Source organism: Cyprinus carpio, chromosome B10 (genome assembly GCF_018340385.1).
Source record: "Cyprinus carpio isolate SPL01 chromosome B10, ASM1834038v1, whole genome shotgun sequence".
Lineage (NCBI taxonomy): Eukaryota > Metazoa > Chordata > Actinopteri > Cypriniformes > Cyprinidae > Cyprinus > Cyprinus carpio.
Window position 1 is genome coordinate 9504950 of NC_056606.1, and position 22217 is coordinate 9527166.

Genomic DNA, 22217 nt, shown 5'->3' on the forward strand with positions numbered 1-22217 from the left:
AGCGACGGGAACACTTTATGTAAGCAAAGAAAAAAAAAAAAACTTTATTCAACAAGTCCTTTGTCAACGGTCTCCTTTGTGTCTCTCATATCACCGTATGCTGCTTATGCTCTTCTGTATCATCCGCGCCACAAGGATGCGCTGTTTATACCTGTATTTAGCTTTGATTTGAAAGAAAACACAGGCCTCCCGGTTTTCATCCAAAATATCTTAAATTGTGTTCCGAAGACGAATGAAGCTTTTACGGGTTTGGAACGACATGGGGGTAAGTGATTAATGACCAAAAAAAATAAAAAAATAAATCATTTTGGGGAGTATCCCTTTAATTCTGTTTTAAGATTTCAGTAACTATGACTTTCTCATAGCATGATGAAACCTGCTAAAATGGAGATCTTGAGAAACTTTTTCAGTACATCAGGGAACAGTCATCAGATCTGTCATGCAAAAGAAACCCCTCCAGGCCCTTCAGAGATCCAGCCACTGTCTGTTGGGAATCACTTGCAATCCATTTTATTTTTAAAGACTGTCTTACGTCGTTCCTTTTATCTTTAAAGCCCTATGGGTCCTCTTGCCATGCACATCATTCCAGCAGAATGAAAAACACTATGAAAAAGGCCTTTGGGAGATACAGAGACGTTTGTTTCTGTTGTTTGCTTGTCATTCCAGTACAAAAACAACAGTGGCACTTGCTAAATAAGTGTGAATAAGCATCATAACACATTCATATAGAAAACAGGACTACTAACTGTATTTGTGTCAGAATTGTTTTATTCTCTAGGATGTCATTTCTAAGAGACAAAACAGTATTTTAATAATAATGTTAGGAACCTATCTTCATTTTTAAAGGTCATTATCAGTTTGGGGATAATTCGATTATTTTGGCTTTTTTAAATGGAACAGTGCACAAATGGAAATCAGCAGCATTCAGTCCTTTGCGAAAAGCACTAAAATGCATGATAGCAGACTATTAACTTTTTCATTTCAGTAATGCTTCCTTATAGTAATCTCTTGGGTTTCTTTCTTTTATAGTCATTGCAAGAGATAGTAAATAGTTCATTTTCTATCTATTCATACAGTAGCGAATGTTAAAAAAACGTTTGCTGAACATTTCGAACCAATCTGGAAAGTCTTGCTAGATTTATAAGATAGATCCTGTTAGATTTATAAGATAGATTAAAAACAATTATTGTCCTACAGTTCATTACTTTTACTAGTATGCTGATTGAATTCAGCTTCAACATGATGACAAAGTCTCATTTTAATATAATCCGAGAGCAATTCTCCCAGACTGTACTGTATGTGCAAAATAAAACAAGAAAATTCAGTATACATCTTTAGTGGACTACAGAGAGCTACAACATTTGAATGACATTTTTACTCCAATACAAAATTTTCAGTTCTTACACACATAAATTAAAATACATTTAAATTAATATATGAATACAATTACAATCAAAATATTTTTAATCACACCAAATTAAAATAAAGCTATAATTGTGTCCATTTGACATGCCTTAAATATATACATATGATTAAAGTGATCAGGATGTGAATGTTTTTTTGTTTGTTTGTTTGTTTGTTTTTTCTTTTATGTACAAATTTAGCAAAATGCACTTGTCCATTATCACTGTCCAGGTCTCTGTCTTTACTGGTAGTGTCCACATCGCTGTCATGAAAACAGTGGATCAAGAGAATATGAACTGATATCGCTATCATGTGGTGTTAAAGTTGCCTTGACTTTCACAGACAGATCCTCAAATAGTTTCAAGAGCAGAGATGAAATAGGGGAGCTCCATCAAACTTCATTTGTTCTTCAAGCTGAGAAAGAAGCAAAACAGATTTATGACATTGCTAAAATGAAAAATAAAAAAGTTAACCACAGTTTTGTGCTATTATGAAAATAGTACTTAAATCTTGTCAGTTTTTCATCATGTTACCTACATTATTTTTAGTCCCCTTTACTCTGGCATCATATTTTAGCAAACAAAAAGAGCTAATTTGTTGTAGTATATTGTTCTTTAATTATTCAGTTGATCTGTTTTAGTGCTTTGTTAAGGACCACATTCACAATGTGACATTCTGACAAGTACATAACTTAGTTTAAGTTTACTTGTGAAATTTTGTGAAGATACAAAGTTGTACACTCCATTCATGTTGTGTATATATCTGATTCATCTGTGTAGGGTGCGTTTGAAATAATTAACCTGATACTAAAGTGCCTTCATTTATGCAACACACCCTGATGGCATTCTGAACTATTTCACATTTTGGCGAATTGTGGCTAATTCGTACAAATTCGTATGAGCTCAGTCATACATTGTCTTATTATCTACATGTGCCCCATTTATGGTTATGTTTATGGGTGCAGCTTCATGTTTATTTTATTTCCATTTAAATCACATTGAACGAATTCAAAAGAAATTGCCGCCTTAGTTACAATAGTTGTTTGTGCATTGTTTATATCTTTGCTATGTTGTTTCTACGTGTTTTTTCATTTACGCAAATTAAAAAACACTTAATCACTGAGCATTTTCATTAGTAATTTCATTAACACTGAGTGGAAGTGTGATGTGTGACCCGAACAGAACTCGAGCAGTGACACCCATTGCTCTCTTATTGATCCATCATTGACTTTCCAATTCCGGTGTTCGACGCAAAACTCAATTGAGCCGAGTCCCAGAGATTCGAACACTGGCATCCAGACAGATTTGTGACTCTTTGCTCTCTGTCAAATGATTAGTTCCAATGTGTTTTTGAGGTTAATGGAGTGGGGACTAAAAGATGGACAAACTGGAACAACATAAAAAGCATGAAATGTAGGTGGCTACAGACCAAATCCTTTGCGCAGTTTGGCAGCATTTGCAGAGGTGAGGAGTTAAAAGGGAGTTTCTAAGCAACCATGCCTAAACAGGCTCAATGAACGTATGTAAAATCCTTTCGTGCCCTGACTGCATTAAAGTGCTGTAAGCCTTACTCACACGAGTTTAAGAGAAATGAAATGCTTAATATATGTAACCTTGAGGAAAATGCATAAAAGGCAACACTTTATCTATAAAATATTGTAACAGTTGACATTAGAGGTATTGTGTTTGTGAGCCAAACTTTCTGTGAAGGATCATTGTTTGGACCTTTCGAATGATCCTCTGTTTTGAGTCTTAATGAGACATCCTTATTGTACATGAACTGAACATCTTGGGCAGGAAATGATGAGTAAACTAGTTTTTGAATGGGGATCAGCTGACAGACTGAATTAGGCATATTTGTTCAGTTTGGCATGTGAGTTGTTCAAAACAAGGTAAAATAGTTATCCATGTGTGCATATCACCAATGGATACTCTGCAGTGAATGGATGCCATCAGAATGAGAGTCCAAACATCTGATAAAATCATCACAATAATCCATAAGTAATCCACATGTTGTCTATAAGAAACAAATCCAAATACAAGCTAAAATAAGAGTCCTCAATTTTGCTTCTGCCAGTGAAAAAGTAATTTTGTCTGAATCAGGAGAGAAATATGCACAGATCAAGCAGCGTTTACAAGTGAAAAAAGTTCAAAACATGTCAGTGGATTTTGATGTAGGAAGACAACAGGATATGAACTTTTTCACTGGAGGAAGCATTATTATAGATTATGGACTCATATTTTGGCCAGAAGCGATGGTTTAAAGGGGTCCTATTATGCTATTTTACAAAGTCTTGATTTTGTTTTGGGGGTGTACTAGAACAGGCTCTCATACTAGTTTTTTTTTCTCATATTTTACATTAATACAACACCTCTCTCCCCAGTCTGACATGAACGGCTCAAATAGTTCCTGTATCAAATGAAGGCCAGCCTTCTGAAATATGAAATGTGCTGTGATTGGTTAACTGGGCCAGTGTGTGCTGTGATTGGTGTGTGTTGTGATTGGCTTCACTCTGTGCCTGGTCGGGAAATGTCATGCCCCTTACCATAGCCGCCTGCGAGCTTCAGTCTAAATATTGCATCAAAATCAAATCAATTTGAGGGCGGTTTAAACCCAGATGACTGTAACCACTCTAAGTCCATCTGCCTTGGGAAAGCTAGTGTGTGTCTGTCATTGTAATAACACTTGTTGCCTTCTCTAGTGCAGCTCAACCAGGTCTCGTCCCATTTGGCGATCTTTGTGATATCACAAATCCCGGAAAATATGCGTTGTAGTCCAGTTGTAGTTTTTGAAGAGTGATTTATGTTAAATAAAATATCTCCTTTTGAAATGGACTTTGAGCTTTGTAACTTTGCAGATCTTTTTTATGCTCAAACAGCAACATTACAGATTAACTAAAGTTGAAAAAGTGAAAAAGCATAATAGGACCCCTTTAAAGTGAATCATTAACACCTTGATGGATTTGTTTCTTATTAACATGCAGCTCTTCACTTCACAGTATATTACATTAAGTGATGGACTGTAAGCATGTGGATTATTGTGATGTTTTAATAAGCTGTTTGGACTTTCATTCTGACAGCACCCATTCACTGCAGAAGATCCATTAGTGAGTGATGCAATGCTACATTTTTCCAAATTTGTTTGGATGAAGAAATAAACACATCCATATCTTAGATGGCTTGAGGGTGGGTACATTTTCAGCAAATTTTCATTTTTGGGTAGATTTTTTCTTTTTGGGTGTAATGTTGCTTTGGTAATTTATAAGGCTCCGGTAATGTATATTGCGGGTCATCCTTGCTTGTTGTGCACGAATATGAACACATCTCTGTGACAGCTTGGACACGCCTGGTGGTTCCCATCATGCTTCTCACGTTCCTTCTCCTTCATCTCTACCTAATTAACATTCCCTGCAGCTCAACACGCTATGCTGTGACCTTGCCTGCTCCGCTGCAGCCTCCGCATGGAAACTGTGGCCCGTACGGTACCGTGAGGACATGGTCTAGTCAGGCGAAAAATATTGATTCGGAGCAGATATTGATCGCATATACAACACTCCATTAACTTCACTCACATGAACATGATGCAAGTGAACACCTCTTGCCTGCTGATATGAGTACTGCTTGTGCACATTTTCACAGTTTTGCACCAGTATGTGGCTACCAGTGAGTGTCTGTTATGAGTGGTTACATTTCTGATTGGCTTGGTTGGTGAATGATTCAACGACTCTTATTATGCTTTATTAAAATTTGTGTTTTATGCAGAGATGTACTTTCTCCCACATTTTCATAATGTGATTCACTGCTGGTTTACCTTTGAATCTGTTTTCTTTTTCTTTTTTTTTCTGTATGATACTTACTTGTTCTGGTGTTTGGAGCCCTGCAGATGTGCGTGGTATTGTGCCACGGAGTTGAGCGTAACACTGCAGACCTCACATGTGTGACTCCGCTTCAGGCCTAAGAGCATACATAAATATAAACACATCTATTAGACTAACTATGTTGATTACAACAGCAAATGCCCTCAAATCTTGTCTGAGGGTAAATATAATGCACTATTTTGACAAACACCTACAGACAGCTAGAACCCTGAGCATTTGACCATTTCTTCACCGTGCATGAATTACATGGATAAATTAGCATATAGACCTGAGCACAGCACATTGCCATTCTTTCTCAAAATAAATAACATAATGGTGAATTGGTGAACATGTCTTTTTCGTTCTAAAATCAAATGAAGAAAAAAGAAATTCAGTTCGATTTTGCTTAAAGAAAAATAAAGGGCCACTTTAAGGACCATTTAAGGCAAAAAATTTTTTATAGCTGTCTGATAATTTTGTATATTTATATGTATTTATGTATTGAAAATACATATTCAAGATATATGCAAACTTAAACTTCAGTAGTTGTTGTGCTGCCTTATACTGTAGATACAGTGTGTGTATATAATATATATATATATATATATATATATATATATATATATATATATATATAACTTATTTTTTAATATTATATTATTTTTTCGATATATCATATTAAAACTAGATTTTTATTATATTAACTTGTTATTTATTATATATAAATTTATAAACATTTTTTATAATTTTTCGTCTAAAAAATAATCTTTAAAATATGTACATAGCAATGAGAATTACCATTGAGATGATGAATTGCAAAAAAATGCTAATCAGTTGGACATTTTTTATTATATTAATATAAAATGTACTCTTTTTTTCCATCTAAAATTATCTTTAAAATGTTTACATACTAATGAGAATAACCATTGAGGCTAATGAAAATTACCAAAAAGAAAATATGCATAATTAATAATTATCAAAAAATAATGTTAAATAAATAAATAAATAAAAATCCCAATATTCCTACAAATAAGTGTAATTTTATTTATGCAAAATATAATATTAAAGTAATTTTAATTACCTTTTTTTATTGTTTGTTTGTTTTTTTGAGTAAATTATGTCTTGGACTAGTCTTCGTCTCATAAATAGCGCCCTGAAATGCAGACATCCCTGCTCCAGTAAACAGATTATGCATGAAACCAAATATATATTCCTCCTTCACACATAAACATAAGCTTATGTCCACAGCATGTCTGTTTGTGTAACCATCTAGTGCGTGATTTAGTGTTTTGAGTATTGTGTTGTTGGTTTTGTTATATGTATCGTAATTATGCCCTTGCATATGCCACAAATCAAGCACCTAGTCTGTTTAAACAACGGGAATCCTTTGTTATCCCAGCATCCGGGCAATCAGGACAGATAATGAATGGAGGCTCATCTAGATGCCTCATCAATAACATTTACCACGGATCTATATTCAATCAAAGCCACAGATTACGTTGGCCTCGTCTTTGCAACCACAGCGCCTCAGCTTTTCTTTGGCATTGTGCACATTCAATGATTAAAAACACATAACAGAAGGGGCCGTGAAACACGCTGATAAGTCGTATCCTCCCACAGCTCCGTCTTCCTACACCAAATCTGTTCTCCACCTCTAACTAGGACAGACCAGTAAATTAAAAGCTTGTGTGAAGCTCGGAAAATCAGTCGCTGGCTTCCTGTGAGGTGGGAAGTCTGATGAAAATGCTATAAAATGGGATTCGATTACAGCTGAACACTGATTTGGCACCCTGCTGTTAGCACACAAACTTTTTTAGTTAACGACAGAATAGCATTATAACAGACAATTGCTAATGAGCAAAAATAACATGTCAAATACTATTCTACGTTTGTAGTCACAGACTAATATTACATGTCACAAAAATAAAGCATATTCAGTCTAGAGAGTGCTTGTACTATTATTGGTGAGTGAAGTACTGGGAAGCCTTAATGAAATCTGCAGCAATGAGTCATATTTATGAGTCACAAGCGTGACGTGAGGGACAGGACACTTTTCAGTCTAAATATAAATCCAACGTTTGTCCAAATGGCAACTAGTACGCACCTCCCACGGAGTGGTTTCTTCTAGTCCCTCTATGAGTCAAAACTCACCAACGAGGTGGCTTTGTTGTCTGCAACCTCCGCCGTTGTCAGTTTGTTTGGCGAGCAAAGATCTTGTGCTCTGGGATGCTCTTTGTCGCGCCATTAATTACTTATTGATAACTGCCTCGAACGAGAGCTCTTTAGCTAGCTGCTGAATAATGCAAAACTTTAATGAAATGCCTGCTTGGGAAAAGACTCTAAGACCATTAAAATGCCTCTACTGAGGCCTGTAAAACAGGATGGTCAATGCTAAAATGATATCTGTGCTTAAACGGTGGCATTTACGGCGGGGTTATTTATGAGCCATTACCACAAACTAATGAAAACAAACATTGTTACAATTGAATGTGCTGTTTTAAAGGGACAGTTCACCCAGAAATTAAAGCTCTCACCTTCATGTTGTTCTAAACCCGTAAGAGTTTAATTTTTTCTGCAGAACACAAAATAAGTCACCCTTGTATGTGAAATACAAGCTTTTAAAGGTTTAGTTCACCCAAAAATGAAAGTTCTGTCATTAATTACTCACCCTCATGTCGTTCCAAACTTGTAAGACCTTCGTTTATTCGGAACACAAGTAAAGGTATTTTTGATGCATTCCGAGAGCTCTCTGACCCTCCCATAAACATCAAGGATCCTAACATGATTAAGGCTCAGAAATGTAGCAAGGAGGTCGCTCAGATAGTCCATGTGACATCAGTGGTTTAACCTTAATGTTATAAAGCTATAATACTTTTTGTTCTCAAAGAAAACAAAAATAACGACTTTATTCAACAATTCGTCTCCTCCACGTCACCCTATAGCGCCATTTTGGAGAGTATCCCATACGTAAACAACGTATACAAGGTATGTATACGGATATGATGTTTACATTCAGATCAAAGCGTAAACAATGGAAACAGCATATCCGCATACAGTGATGCTGATACAGAACAGCATACATTGTTTACATACATGTATGTGATATTCTGCAAAATGTTACAGGTGAGTAAATCACAGCAGAATTTTCGTTTTTGGGTGAACTATCCCTTTAATTCCCTGAAATGCTGGCATTCACGCTCCAAAAAAAAAAAAAAAAAAAGATTATGCATGAAACCAAATATATGTTCATTGCAACACTAAAAAGTCACCCTTGTATGTGAAATAAAATTTAAGCGTTAAACTTAAAAAAGCCTGCAAAAGTATCATAAAAGTGGTGCAAACAACTATTCCAAGTCTTTTGAAGTCATACGAATGAACAGAATGAAATTGTGAAAATTTGACTGAAAATCCTGATTGCATTAATTGCGGTAATCAGGTCCTAGCCAATAAAAGAATAATTTATAGTGGTTTTTTAATTAATTTATTTTGTTTGTTATTAGACAATGATATGGTTTTTTGTAGTGTTTTTGGGAAAAGTGCAAACGGGTCACTTTTTTATAATTTAATGATATTTTTGCATTATTTTTACATCTTAAAACCATTGTGTTCCACAGAAGAAAAAAGTCAAACACTGTATGTGTTTGGAACAACTTAAGCGTGAGTAAATGATAACAGAATCACTTTTAATTCATGTCTGGGTAAACTATCCCTATCTATGTTTTGCCCATTCCTCTCAGAACATACCGTTTAGATCATCTCCGTTCTCCAGACTTTTACCCAGTTGTGCGAGAAGGTTAGCCTGGGCTGCGTTTTTTTTGTGCTTCTTTCCGTCATAGTGCTGTCTGGCCATGCCGGGGTTGTTGAACCAGGCCTTACACATTTGGCAGTAGCGGTGTGAGAGTCTGCCATGTGTAGAAGGACTTTCCGGCGAGTCTTCAGTCACCATATGCTCTGAATTGGCTGTCACCTCTGTAAAGAGTGCATAACAGACTTAGTATACTTAGTGTACCGTACTTTAATTATCAAACAGGCTACAGGTAAAAGCTATTAATGTGAAAACACCTGAGAAATTGGGCTTTGGCATTCATACTACAGAAGATGCATTATATGATCTTGCCCTCCATTCCTGCCCATTATTTTTCTACATTTTAAAGGAAAAAAAAATTTATTCATTAATTAAAAAAGGGAAATATTTTTTTGTGCAACATACCAACACAAGTTAACAGCCAGCCTTAAAGTTAAAATGGCATATCCATTTTTCATTTTATTTACCAATATCCAGGCCACAACAGCAGGTGTGTGACAGCATTAATAACACATATTAGAATTTCCAAGACATGTGTACGTGATTCAATTGACATATTTTGCTTGCGGTCTGTCTCACCTGTCAAAGTACGGGGCACAGGCTCATGTCAGGTTGAAGTATTTCATGGGTAAAGGGCGCAAATTAGGAACACGGATGTCCCCTGTGGCTGCAGCTTAATAAGATGCATTCTGAATCTCATGACAATAATATGATGAATATGGTTCATAAACAGACGGGAGGTAATTTGTCTCACACTAGCAGGTATAAGCTTGTGTTTTCCTCATCTGTTTTGAGAAGTGCATTTTTATTACAAAGTCGAGGACAAGGGATGTTTTCACCCGTCTAATTATACTCCGTCATAGTAAACGACAAACAAGAGACTACATTGACAGCAAGCCCACGTCATAGCGTATAAAATAGGAACGGTAGATGGCACAAATGGGGCGTCTATTGGCTCTTCCACGGTTTTTCAAGTGGAGGATAGAGTACACTGGCAGCTCTACAAGTGTATTTATAGAAGGTATCAAAATAACTAGATAATATGAAGCATCCTCTTCCTTCTGTCTCAATTTTCATCCAATTTCCTGAGGTGTTTGAATGGAGGGTTGTTTTCATTATAACATAATCAGAGTGTGATATGAAACTCTACCGTGACAAATACAGTGTGCTCAAAGTCTGAGACCACAAGTGAAAATGTTTTACATTTTTTCCCCAATTTGATATACAAATGTTTTCATTGCAAATTATGGATTCAGCATAACAAATTGAGAATGAAAACTGTGAGCTTTTGAATTTCTTGGTATTTCAGAACATTTCTCTGCCATTTCCAAAAATGCTTTCTGGATGTACTGTGATAAGCAGCAAAAGAGAACTCATTTCGCTATATGTGTATGCTGGACCACAAAACCAGTCTTAAGTCACTGGGGTATATTTTTAGCTATAGCCAAAGAAACATTGTATGGGTCAAAATTATCGATTTTTCTTTTATGCCAAAAATCATTAGGATATTAAGTAAAGATCATGTTCCATGAAGATATTTTGTAAATTTCCTACCATAAATATATCAAAACTTAATTTCTGATTAGTAATATGCATTGCTAAGAATTAATTTGGACAATTTTAAAGGCGATTTTCTCATTATTTTGATTTTTTTGCACCCTCAGATTTCAGATTGTCAAATAGTTGTATCTCAGCCAAATATTGTCCTGTCCTAACAAACCATACATCGATGGAAAGCTTATTTAAACAGGGGGTTTTTTTCACAGCGTGCATGTGAAGCTGGTGCTCATATGGCACGGGAGTATTGGGAGTTATTTTTACCACTTTATTGGCCTTGAATGGTTAAATACACACACTTGGATGTGTCAAAATGCCCGTCTTTGCAAGTATCATTGTAAACACAGTAATTTATGTTTTAAGTAAAAGCAAACAGCCGAGAAAGAAAACACATGTGTAACCATATATTGGATCCAGGCAGCTCTTAAAGTGACAGCAGTCTAATATTCCTGCTGTCTGTCATTAACGTTAATCAAACAACAAAAGAGAAAAAATCTCTCACTGCTCTTTACTAAATCACATTTGTAACTATAATAAGAAATATATGTAATTTACACAGTGAAGAATATGCAGTGTTTTTATACATTTGATTACTTTATACAATGAATGTAGCATTTCTTATTTGTCCAACTGTAGTTTTTTGGACCTATTGCTTTCAATTAGTTTCTTAATATTTAATCACTGACTGTTGAATTGACTTCAGTAAGCTTAGGTGTTTTATCATTTTTTTATTTATTTTTTTTTTTTTTAGGCTAGTATTAGTTTGTGATATTGACACTAGTGACAAGAATTATGAATTTTTTTATGGTATCAAAAAACAAAACCAAAAAACTATATTGTGATATATTTCATTACCGTGAAATAAAATTACTCATATAACGATACAAGATTTTGGTCATATTGCCCACCCCTACTGAAGAATGGAGTAATCACAGGAATAAATTACAGTTAAAAATATATTTAAATAGAAAACAGTTAATGTTATTTTATATTGTAATATATTTCACAGAATTTCGTTTTTCACTGTGTTTCAATAAAATCTTGATTTGGCTTTTTGACATCTTTCAAAAATCTGAAAAAATCTTACCAACTTTTAAACGTTAGAGTCCTGTGTTTACTGTAAAAGGGTGCAGGTGCTACAGATCAACCTAAATCCATAAATCCATGTGTTATCATTTGAAGCTTTCATAATATCTTGTTTAAACTAGCTTTACAGTAATCGTGTAGATCTGCAGTGCAGCGGTTTGGTCAATTACTTGATAATAACAATGACACTCAAGGATAATTTAATCAAATGATATCCCCATCTGTATTCCAACCTCTCAGACCGTTTCATCTAAGTCTTTAACACCTTATCATTATGACCGTAGAGTTATATAAGGTCTTTTTAGCTCATCCTCAATTACACCAGTTCACGAATAACATGACAAATCACCATCAAGATCTTTATGATGGCGGAAGCAGCCGCATAGCAACTATCCGACTGTAACCGAATAATGCTGAGCTACTTCTATGACTGCTGAACAAACAACAAAAGGACAGTTTCTTGAACCCTATTATGGTTACTAATAGTTTTTATGGTGTTGCTTAGTGATGCTTGCTATTTGGACAAACACTTTAAAAAGTCAGCATGTAACTTGTCCTGCACCATTTGTGCTGTGGATATAAAGGCACATTAAATCATACGGCCTGTTGATGAGAGCTGCGCTATTACTTTATAAGCGACTGCATATACGATTGCTGCCTGAATGATAAAACAGGCTAAACGAACTATTTTGCAGAAAATGTACAAATCTAGTCTTGTGAATGGATTTCACCTCATGTATTTTGCATCATGTAATTGACTTCTTCGAAAGTTCCATCATTACCAACATAGTTTAATAATTCAGTGTGTCCTAAAACCATAGTTCAAATGAACATTTGCAAACAGCATGACGAAAGAGGATCCTGCGATGAATCTAACATCAAATAAAGCAAAACGACAAGGAACAGAAAATAATAGCCGTCATCGGCTGCCATGTTTGTTACAGCAGCATCTCAGAGATCTCGAATCGATGAATTAGTAGAAGTTACTACTCCACCAGTCCTATATTGTTTATCCAATGCAGATCAAACAATGAAGGCGTGACCATGTTTGGGAAACAGTCATGACTAGCTAGTTAGTTGGTGGTTAAGCAGTGAGTTACATTGTTGTACGGGAAACTCACCCCAGATTAACTTCTCTTTTATTTGATCTGTTTCAGCATATGTATGCAGTCATTCTGGGTTGTTTTCTGGGCTCTTTCTGTTTTTTCTTTTTTGGGTCATTTTGCACCCTCAGGTGTCTTGGCCACGCGCGATTATGCATGCTAAGTGAGTCAGTGATGTGTTGTTCCTGCTACAGGCCCTGCTCTTATCATAAACATGCCACAAGAGAGCCTTGAGAACATAAACCTCTAATATGCCTAATACAGTCACATCTGAATGAATTAAAAACAGGACATCTAGCTGCAGTTGTAAGAACAAGTTTTTTTTTTTTACATTTTCTGAAAATGTAAGTGGTGTGTGCCCATGCAAAAAGTTGCCGGCATCACACTTTGCTGTTGTAGGTATTTGCCAGGGCATCAAATCACCTTGCTAGTACCGGGTTGGACCACCTTTTACCTTCAGAACTGCCTTAATTCTTCATTGCATGCCTGGCATTCAACAAGGTGCTGGAAACATTCCTCTGAGATTTTGGTCCATATTGACATGATGACATCATGTCAATGCTGCAGATTTGATGCAAATCTCCCATTCCAGCACATCCCAAAGCTGCTTTATTAGATTGAGATCTGGTGACTGTGGAGGCCATTTGAGTTCATTGTGTTCAATAAGCAAGGAGCTTTGTGAGATGGCACACTATCCTGCTGGAAGTAGCCACCACTAGACAGTTACACTGTAGTCATACACGGATAGACATGGTCAGCAACATTACTCAAGCTGTAGCATTTAAACGATGCTTAACTAGTACTAAAAGGGCCAAAGTGTGCCAAGATGAAAAATATCCAACCACCACCAAAAGCCTGAACCATTGATACAAAGCAGAACGAATCCAGGCTTTCATGTTGTTTACATCAAATTCTGACCCTACTATCCAAATGTTGCAGCAGAAATCAAGACTTATCAGACTACGCAACCTTTTCACAATCTTCTATTGTCCAATTTTAGTGCGTGTGTGCAAATTGTATCCTTAGTTTCCTGTTCTTAGCTGACAGAAATGGCACCCAGTGTGCTCTTCTGCTGCTGTAGCCCATCTGCTTCAAGGTTTGATGTGTTGTGCGTTCAGAGATGCTCTTCTGCAAACCTCGATTGTAACAAGTGGTTATTTGAGTTACTGTTGACTCTCTATCAGCTTGAACCAGTTTGACTTTTCAAGGCATTTTTGAACAAAGAACTGCTGATTACTGGATATTTTCTTATTTCTCCATTCACTGGAAATGGTTGTGCATGAAAATCCCAGTAGATCAGCAGTTTCTGAAATACTCAGACATTTAATTAAAAAAAAAAAGTTACAGTTACTGAGAAAAATGTTTCATTAAATGAGTTACTTATAAAAATGTTAACAACTACATCTGAATATTTTCACACACACATACAGGTTTCACACACATACATCTCAAAAAATCTGAATATCGTGAAAAAGTTCTTTTTTTTGTTGTAACTTATTTCAAAAAGTGAAACTTTAATATATTCTAGATTGATAACATGTAAAGTAAAACATTTCAAAAGTTTTTTGTTTTAATCTTGATGATTAGAGCTTACAGCTCATGAAAGTCAAAAATATTATTATTATTTAAATAATACTTAGAATATTTCCTAAGATCAATCAAAAAAAGGATTTGAAAAACCGAAAAGTTCAAGTTCTTTGTTCATTTATGCACTCAATACTTGGTCGGGGCTCCTTAAGGACAAATTCCAGCATCAGTGAAGTGTAGCATGAAGCGAACAGCCTGTGGCACTGCTGAGGCACTATTGAGCCTTCAGCTTGTCTGTATTGTTGGATCGACTTTTTCTCATCTTTCTCTTGAAAATATCATATAGATTCCATATGGGGTTCAGGTCAGGCATGTTGCCTGGCCAATCAAGCACAGTAATATCAGGGTCAGCAAACCACTTGGAAGTGGTTTTGGCTTTGTGTGCAGGTGCTAGAGTCCTGCTGGAAAAGAAAATCAGCATCTCTATAAAGCATGTCAGCAGATGGAAGCAAAAAGTGCTCCAAAATCACCTTGTGTTTGAATCGTGCACCTTTTCCTACCTAATTTCTTCCTTCCAGTCAACTTTGCATTTAATATGCTTTGATACAGCACTCTGTGAACAGCCACCCCTTTCAGTAATGACCTTCTGTTACTTACCCTCTTTGTGGAGGGTGTCAATGATTGTCTTCTGGACCATTGCCAAGTCAGCAGTCTTCCCCATTATTGTAGTTTCAAAGAACAAGAGATACCCAGAGTTTATACTGTAGGGACCGTAATTTGATGAAACTCAAATGTGAATATTCTAATATTTTGAGATACTGCATTTTTGACTTTCATGAGCTGTAAGCACTAATCATCCAAATTAAAACAAAAAAACTTTTGAAATGTTTTACTTTACACGTAATGAATCTAGAATATATGAAAGTTTCACTTTTTGATATAAGTTACCAAAAAAATTACTTTTACGATATTAAATTTTTTTGAGATGCACATACAGCTTTATTTAATTTCTTTTCCAAATTGCACTGACTGTTTTTAAATATGACACACAGGGCCCTATGATTTCCGCGATGCAGAAAATGCAGACAAATTGGTGGAATCCAGTCATAAAAGTGGAAATTACTGTGTAACACGGAATGTCAAAGAATATGCCAAATTTTGGATGAATAAATCAAAAGTAGGTTAGTACACTTGTATCAAACCACGATATGGACAATTGTTTAAGAATATTAAACACAGAATAGAACTTATTCGATAACTGTATTATTTCTATTTGGGGTGGATATATATGCTTTATTTATTTTAAATTAACTGTGTTTCCTGTCATATGATGATTTGATTTCAAAAACAGTATCATATCTATTAAACTATTTCTTGTTTTGATTGTAAATCTGTATTTAATATCAGAATGATCTCAAAGTAAAAAGTGGTGCTAACGTCTGATTTTGTGGTGGCTGTGATTTAAATTTCAATTATTATAATCTTAATTCAAGTGATAAAGAATTTTGAAAGTCTGACAGTAACCAATGTTGAGTCCTACTGTAAGCTTAACCTTGACTGGTTTCAAAATGATTAACAGTTGAAAATATTTGTTAGAAATTTAGAAAAGTAATCAGTAACATCACAGTTACACTATTTATTGCTTTTTATATAGGGTAACTTGTAATCTGTAACCTATTTCACAATAACCTTCCCAACACTGGTCTTGAAGCCTAAATGCATTGAGTTGCTGCCATGCGATTGGCTGATTACATATTTGCATTAACAAGCAATTTAAAATGTAGGTTTAGGGATTTTTAAAAATCCCTGTACTCTTAACTGTGAGCAGCAATTATATAATATATCATACCTACCTCATCAAACATCAGTAATAAATAATAACTTGAGCATTTATAATAATGAACTCATTCTCAAGAATAATTGCCTCATTATCTCTTATTCAGAGTCCATCCATGGTTGAACAGGTCACTTCCCCGCTGGCTGCTTAAGACGTCATATACATGTAAAACTCAAGTATGAATACTGACCCGGGAACAGCCTGGCCTTTAAATAATGTGATTTAGACAGTGTGAACCTGATCTTAGATCAGCACCTCCTACCTTTAGTTGTGATGGCAGGTGGCTCCCCCAGCAGTAGCCTGAGTCTCTTGGCGTGAATCTTGCCCTGGTAGTGCGACTGGGCCACCACCGCCGAAGTGAACGACATATTGCACAGCGTGCAGCACTTGTTCTTGTCCACATCTCCCTCTGCACTGCCCTGGGACGACACAGACACATGCAGACACATACTCTGATATCCTTTAACCAGGACCATTTATCACCTTCAGCTAATAATACAGGAGAACAGGATGATTTATGAAGCAAATGTGTTATTATAACTTTAAGAGGAAGATATGAAATTTGGCTGTCAAATTGGCAGATGTGGGTCGCAATGTGTGAAGAAGTAATTTACAAACTTCTAAAAATGGTGTAGCGTATATTCTACTTTCTGCTCTGATGCAACCACTCTGAGTTTCTCATATTGACTGATATTGGCTCTGAGCGCTGTTGGGGAAGTTACTTTGAAACTTTAGCTCGCCAAGCTAAAAAGCTAAAAGCTAATCGTTATTTAAAGTGCAATCAAACTACTCTTTAAAAAAGTAATTAGATACATTGCATGTAGATAGCTACACTGAAGCTTTTTGAGTGGGCAAATTTTTTATATATATATATATATATATATATATATATATATATATAATATATATATATATATATACACAGTCATGCCCAAAAATATTGCCACCCTTGGTAAATATGATCAAATAAGACTGTGAAAATGCATCTGCATTGTTAATCCTTTTGCTCTTTTATTTAAAAAAATCACAAAAATCCTTTCATTGGATAATAAGAATTTAAAATGGGGGGAAATATCATTATGAAATAAATGTTTTTCTCTAATACACATTGGCCACAATTAACCGCACCCTTTTATTCAATACTTTTTGAAAACTCCATTTGCCAGTTTAACAGAATTTAAACTTTCTCCTATAATGCCTGATGAGGTTAGAGAACACCTGACAAGAGATCAGAGACCATTCCTTCATCCAGAATCTCTCCAGACCCTTCAGATTCCCAGCTCCATGTTGGTGCTTCTCTTCAGTTCACTCCTCTTATTTTCTATAGGGTTCAGGTCAGAGGACTGGAATGGCTATAGCAGAAGCTTAGTTTTGTGCTCAGTGACCAATTTTTGTGTTGTTTTTGAGGTTTGTGTTTGGGTTATTGTACGGTTTGAAGATCCAAACATGGCCCATTATAAGATTTCTAACAGAGTCAGTCACTTAGTGATTTTTTTATCTGTTGGTATTTAATAGAATCCATGTTGCCATGTATCTAAACAAGATGTCCAGGACCTCCAGCAGAAATATAACAATAGGCCCACAACATCAAAAATACCAGCAGTATATTTCATTGTACACATGGGGTACTTTTTTATCCCTGTGTCACCAAACCATCTTGAGTGTTTGCTGCTAAACAGCTCATTTTTTAGTTTAATCTCACTATAGAAGCCAGTCCCATTTGAAGTTCCAGTAGTATCTGGAATATGCTTGAGTTTGTTTTTCAATGAGAGGAAAGGAATTTTTCTTGAAACCCTCCCAAACAACATGTGGTGATGTAGGTTCTGTTTGACAATTTTTTTTATGGTTTTCTGAACCCGAGACTCAACTATTTTTTGCAATTCTCCAGCTGTGATCCTTGGAGAGTCTTTAGCTACTCAAACTCTCCTTCTCACCATGCATTAGGTTGATATAGACATGCGTCCTCTTCCAGGCAGATTCGTAACATTTTGGTTTTTGGTTTTTTTGGTTTTTGTTTATGGTTATTTGGGTTTTGTTTTCCCTCCTCTTTATATTTCTGTGAAACAGGAAGCCATGGCTTGATAATTTCATGTTTATAATCACGCTGCTCAAAATTGTGAATATGAATGTGAATATACTTCAGAGATATTTTACTCATAAGAATTTCTAGGGGTGCCAAAAATTGTGTCCAACCAGTATTTGAGAAAACTTTTATTTAATAAGGATATTTCCCCCCATTTTAAATTAATATTATCCAATGAAAGGATACATTTTTGTGAATTTTTTAAATAAAAGATCAAAAGGATTAACAATGCATATGAATTTTCACAGCCGCCTTTGATCATATTTACCAAGGGTGCCGATATTTTTGGACATGACTGTATATATTACAAATTCCCCAAAAATTGTTGATGAAATACAAGTAATTAAAACAAAAAAAATTTTTTGTAAATATATTTCAACATGTATATTAGCAACACATATATATATTACAAATTCCCCAAAAATTGTTGATGATGTGTGTGTGTTGTGTTATTATATATATATATATATTTATATATATATATATTATGTCTATATATATAACATATATATATATATATATATATATATATATATAGTGCTGTCAAACGATTATATTAATACATCCAAAATAAAATACATAATATATATATTTATTATACTGTATATAATTACAGTGCTGATTTCATAAATATTAAATCTTATAATATATAAAATCACATCACATATAAAATAAAAGTAAATTGTTTAAATAATATATGTGTGTGTATTTATACATACATAATAAAATAATTTGACACACACACACACACACACACACACACACACATATATATTAAATGCAAACAAAAACTTATTTTGAATGCAATTAATGACAGCATATATGCATTTAAGATGTCATGAAAAGTTATGTTTATTTTTCATTATATAATACATGATATATGAATTACTATAAACTTTTATTCAAATGAGATGCAAATATAAGACATATATAATATACATATGTATAAACATAAATATATATTATATAAAATATCATATACTGTACTATGTGTGGTGTATTTATACATATACATACATAATATATACACAATATACACACACACACACACATACTACACATATATAATTATGCAAACAAATATTATTTTGATATATATAATTCTTGTTAAAACATGTGAGTGCCAGCACTAATATATAACAGGTGCATAATTCAAACAAATAAATGTCATTATAAAGTTCATTTATTTCAGTATATTTCATTGAATATTATTCCCCAAAATACATGAGTTTCACACAAGTAATTCAAGTTGAATATATTTATGTAAATATATCTCAACATGTATATTAGCAACATATTTTTGGTCATTTTTTAATATGTTGATACATTTAAAGTATGTATGTATTTAAAGTTTTATATCTCAACATGTATATTAGCAACATATTTTTGGTCATTTTTTAATATGTTGATATTATATAAAAGTATATATATTATATATATATTATATACAACACACACTTTTGTAAATGCCAAAATATATTATAAAATGCATTTTAACAGGCAAAAAGATACATTTATATTTTACATATATTTTTAAACACATTTTGAACAATATAAATATATTTAGATTGAAAATATATTAAAAATTTCCCAAAATTAATCAAACTAAAAAATATATTTATGTAAATATACCTCAACATGTATATTAGCAACATATTTTTGGTCATTTTTTAATATGTTGATACATTTAAAGTATGTATGTATTTAAAGTTTTTGAATATTGGCATGTATGTGATCAGATACAGCAGATAAAAAACACCAGAATACAAGCAATTATATAAAAGTAATATTTATTTATTTATTTATCACTTTAACAGCAATAATCAGCAAATAACTATTGTTATAAAAACAACATTTAAAATACCATTTAATTGATTCTGTGAATCAAGTATTTATACTTGATAAGGATTTGTATTTATTAATGTACATGAACCATCTGAATGAACCATTTCACTAGAGTGAATCAGACTTTCTCTCTAATGCAAAAGATGAAGATTTAGGTGAACAACATTTGATTATTGCCATTTTTCTATTGCTATTTGTTGGCTAAAGTAACTTGCTACTTTAAGAGCTAATAATATCACGCTAAGTTCCGTTAGCTACTCTCCAGCATTATCGCTGTGCTATTGCTTCATTCTTTTTTGATTTTCAAATATCTGTATCTCAGCCAAATATTGTTCTATCCTAACAAACCATACATCGATGGAAAGCTTATTCATTCAGTGTTTAGATGATGTATAAATCTAAATAAATTGACCCTTATAGTTTTGTGGTCCAGGGTCACATTTATCCTTTCTTTGCTGAAAAATAGACAGCATTTTCATGTTTTTTGCATGAAATGTTTCCATTAAACATTAAATAATGAGACCCTGATTGACTTTCTGAGCTTTAATTGTTCTGTAAGCCTTGCGCTTGAACTGAGATCTGTCTATTCTGCAGCAGTCATCGATCTGTGTCCACGCATTCTGCTTCTTGTTATTCCTCTCCTGACACACCATAATGTCTTTATTTACTCTCCCGAGGGGAAAGACCTCATCAACATCCAGCTAAACTGAAAAGGTCTGTTTAGACATTGACCTTGGCTGGAAACGCATCACAGCAACCCGTTTAATTTCAGAGGAATTTTTAATATTGCCAACTGCGTCAACACACAACAAACATGGCATCTTAAACTGACACAAGTTTACATTGTGAGAAAAACTGTAGAAATACACGAGGAGCAGAGACTCAAATGTTTTTAGATGCTTTATATGTATTTCTTTGGGGATTAGTTCAAGTCTGTTATTTTAATGAAAATAGTCAAGTGTTATCTAATGCTGATTTAGTGTTATAAAGATTAGACAACTGAGTTTATATAAGAGGAAAAGGTTTTCAAGAGGTCTGCAGCTTGGCTTGAGACAACCACACATAGCGGATGCCATCACAGGACTGAGCAAAGTTCATGAAAGAGGGGAAAAACTAGGGTAAAACACAGGTGCAAGCAATGATTATATTTAACTGAATAAAAAACTGCAGTCTGTATTGCCATCTGCACCCCACAACACCCTTTGCTCCCGGTGGAACAGTTCTGACATTCCCTCATAAAGCTTGAATAATCACATGGATCAGGTCTAAAATTTTGTGAACTGGCAACCATGACTGTGTTTCTGGCATATAACCCTCAATTATATGACCAGAACATAAAAGTGCTTTGATAACGGTGGTCCTCCGATCATTCCCATCATGACTGACTGTATGGTCACATATTATAAATTACATTTAAACAATGTTGTACGATGCAAATATTATTTAAATTTAATTCAACTGATTTATTTTTATATACTATATCTAAAATATATATCTAAAATATTGCAAATATTCTATGCTATTCTATTCTAAATTTTAAAAGTGTGTTATACAATGTAAAAATTATTTATAAAAATAAATCTGTCTACAAATTACAATTTTAAATGCATCATTAATCTATTCTATTCTAATTTAATTTATAAATTTTAAAAGTGTGTTATACAATGTAAAAATTATTTTTTATATATTTACATTTAATTGATTATATGATGTAAATATTATATATATTATATAATAATATATATGTTTATATATGTATTTTTTTATATTATGTTATTTTTTTATTACTTATATTATTATATTTTATGTTATATAAAAAATTAATTCAGTGACGCAGATGTTCCAATGTTCCTTTCAACATATTAGTAAAATACTGATCAAGATTTTATGTTTTTATGCAAGTTGCTTTGCTAGGAAAAAGTTGCCTTGAACAAAACCTTAGGCAAGAATATTACAAATATAACCATTCAAACTCATTTTGTATGACCTCTAGACTTTCAGCAGTCCAAACCACAGACATTCACAAGCCATGTGTGACATAAAGTGATAGCTTGTCATGTGAAACATTTCACAAAATGGACTGGGTCATTCTTCATACTCCTAAAAGATTCACT

The 22217-nt window shown here is 34.0% G+C and overlaps 1 protein-coding gene across 3 annotated transcripts in view; it reads right to left on the reverse strand.

The window, feature by feature from the left end:
• Positions 1-746: 746 nt before the first annotated feature.
• The window catches only part of LOC109054295 (zinc finger matrin-type protein 4-like), a 33566-nt gene continuing 12095 nt past the window's right edge, over positions 747-22217 (reverse strand). For 2 of the 3 annotated variants that reach the window (XM_042732377.1, XM_042732378.1), the window contains 4 exons: positions 16438-16594; positions 9005-9229; positions 5261-5357; positions 747-1818 (listed from right to left, as the gene is read on the reverse strand). In XM_042732377.1, coding sequence (XP_042588311.1) covers positions 1803-1818; positions 5261-5357; positions 9005-9229; positions 16438-16594 — 495 coding nt within the window. In that variant the 3' untranslated portion in view covers positions 747-1802. The remainder of the gene's footprint in view (positions 1819-5260; positions 5358-9004; positions 9230-16437; positions 16595-22217) is intronic. The other variant, XM_042732379.1, reaches the window with a different exon arrangement.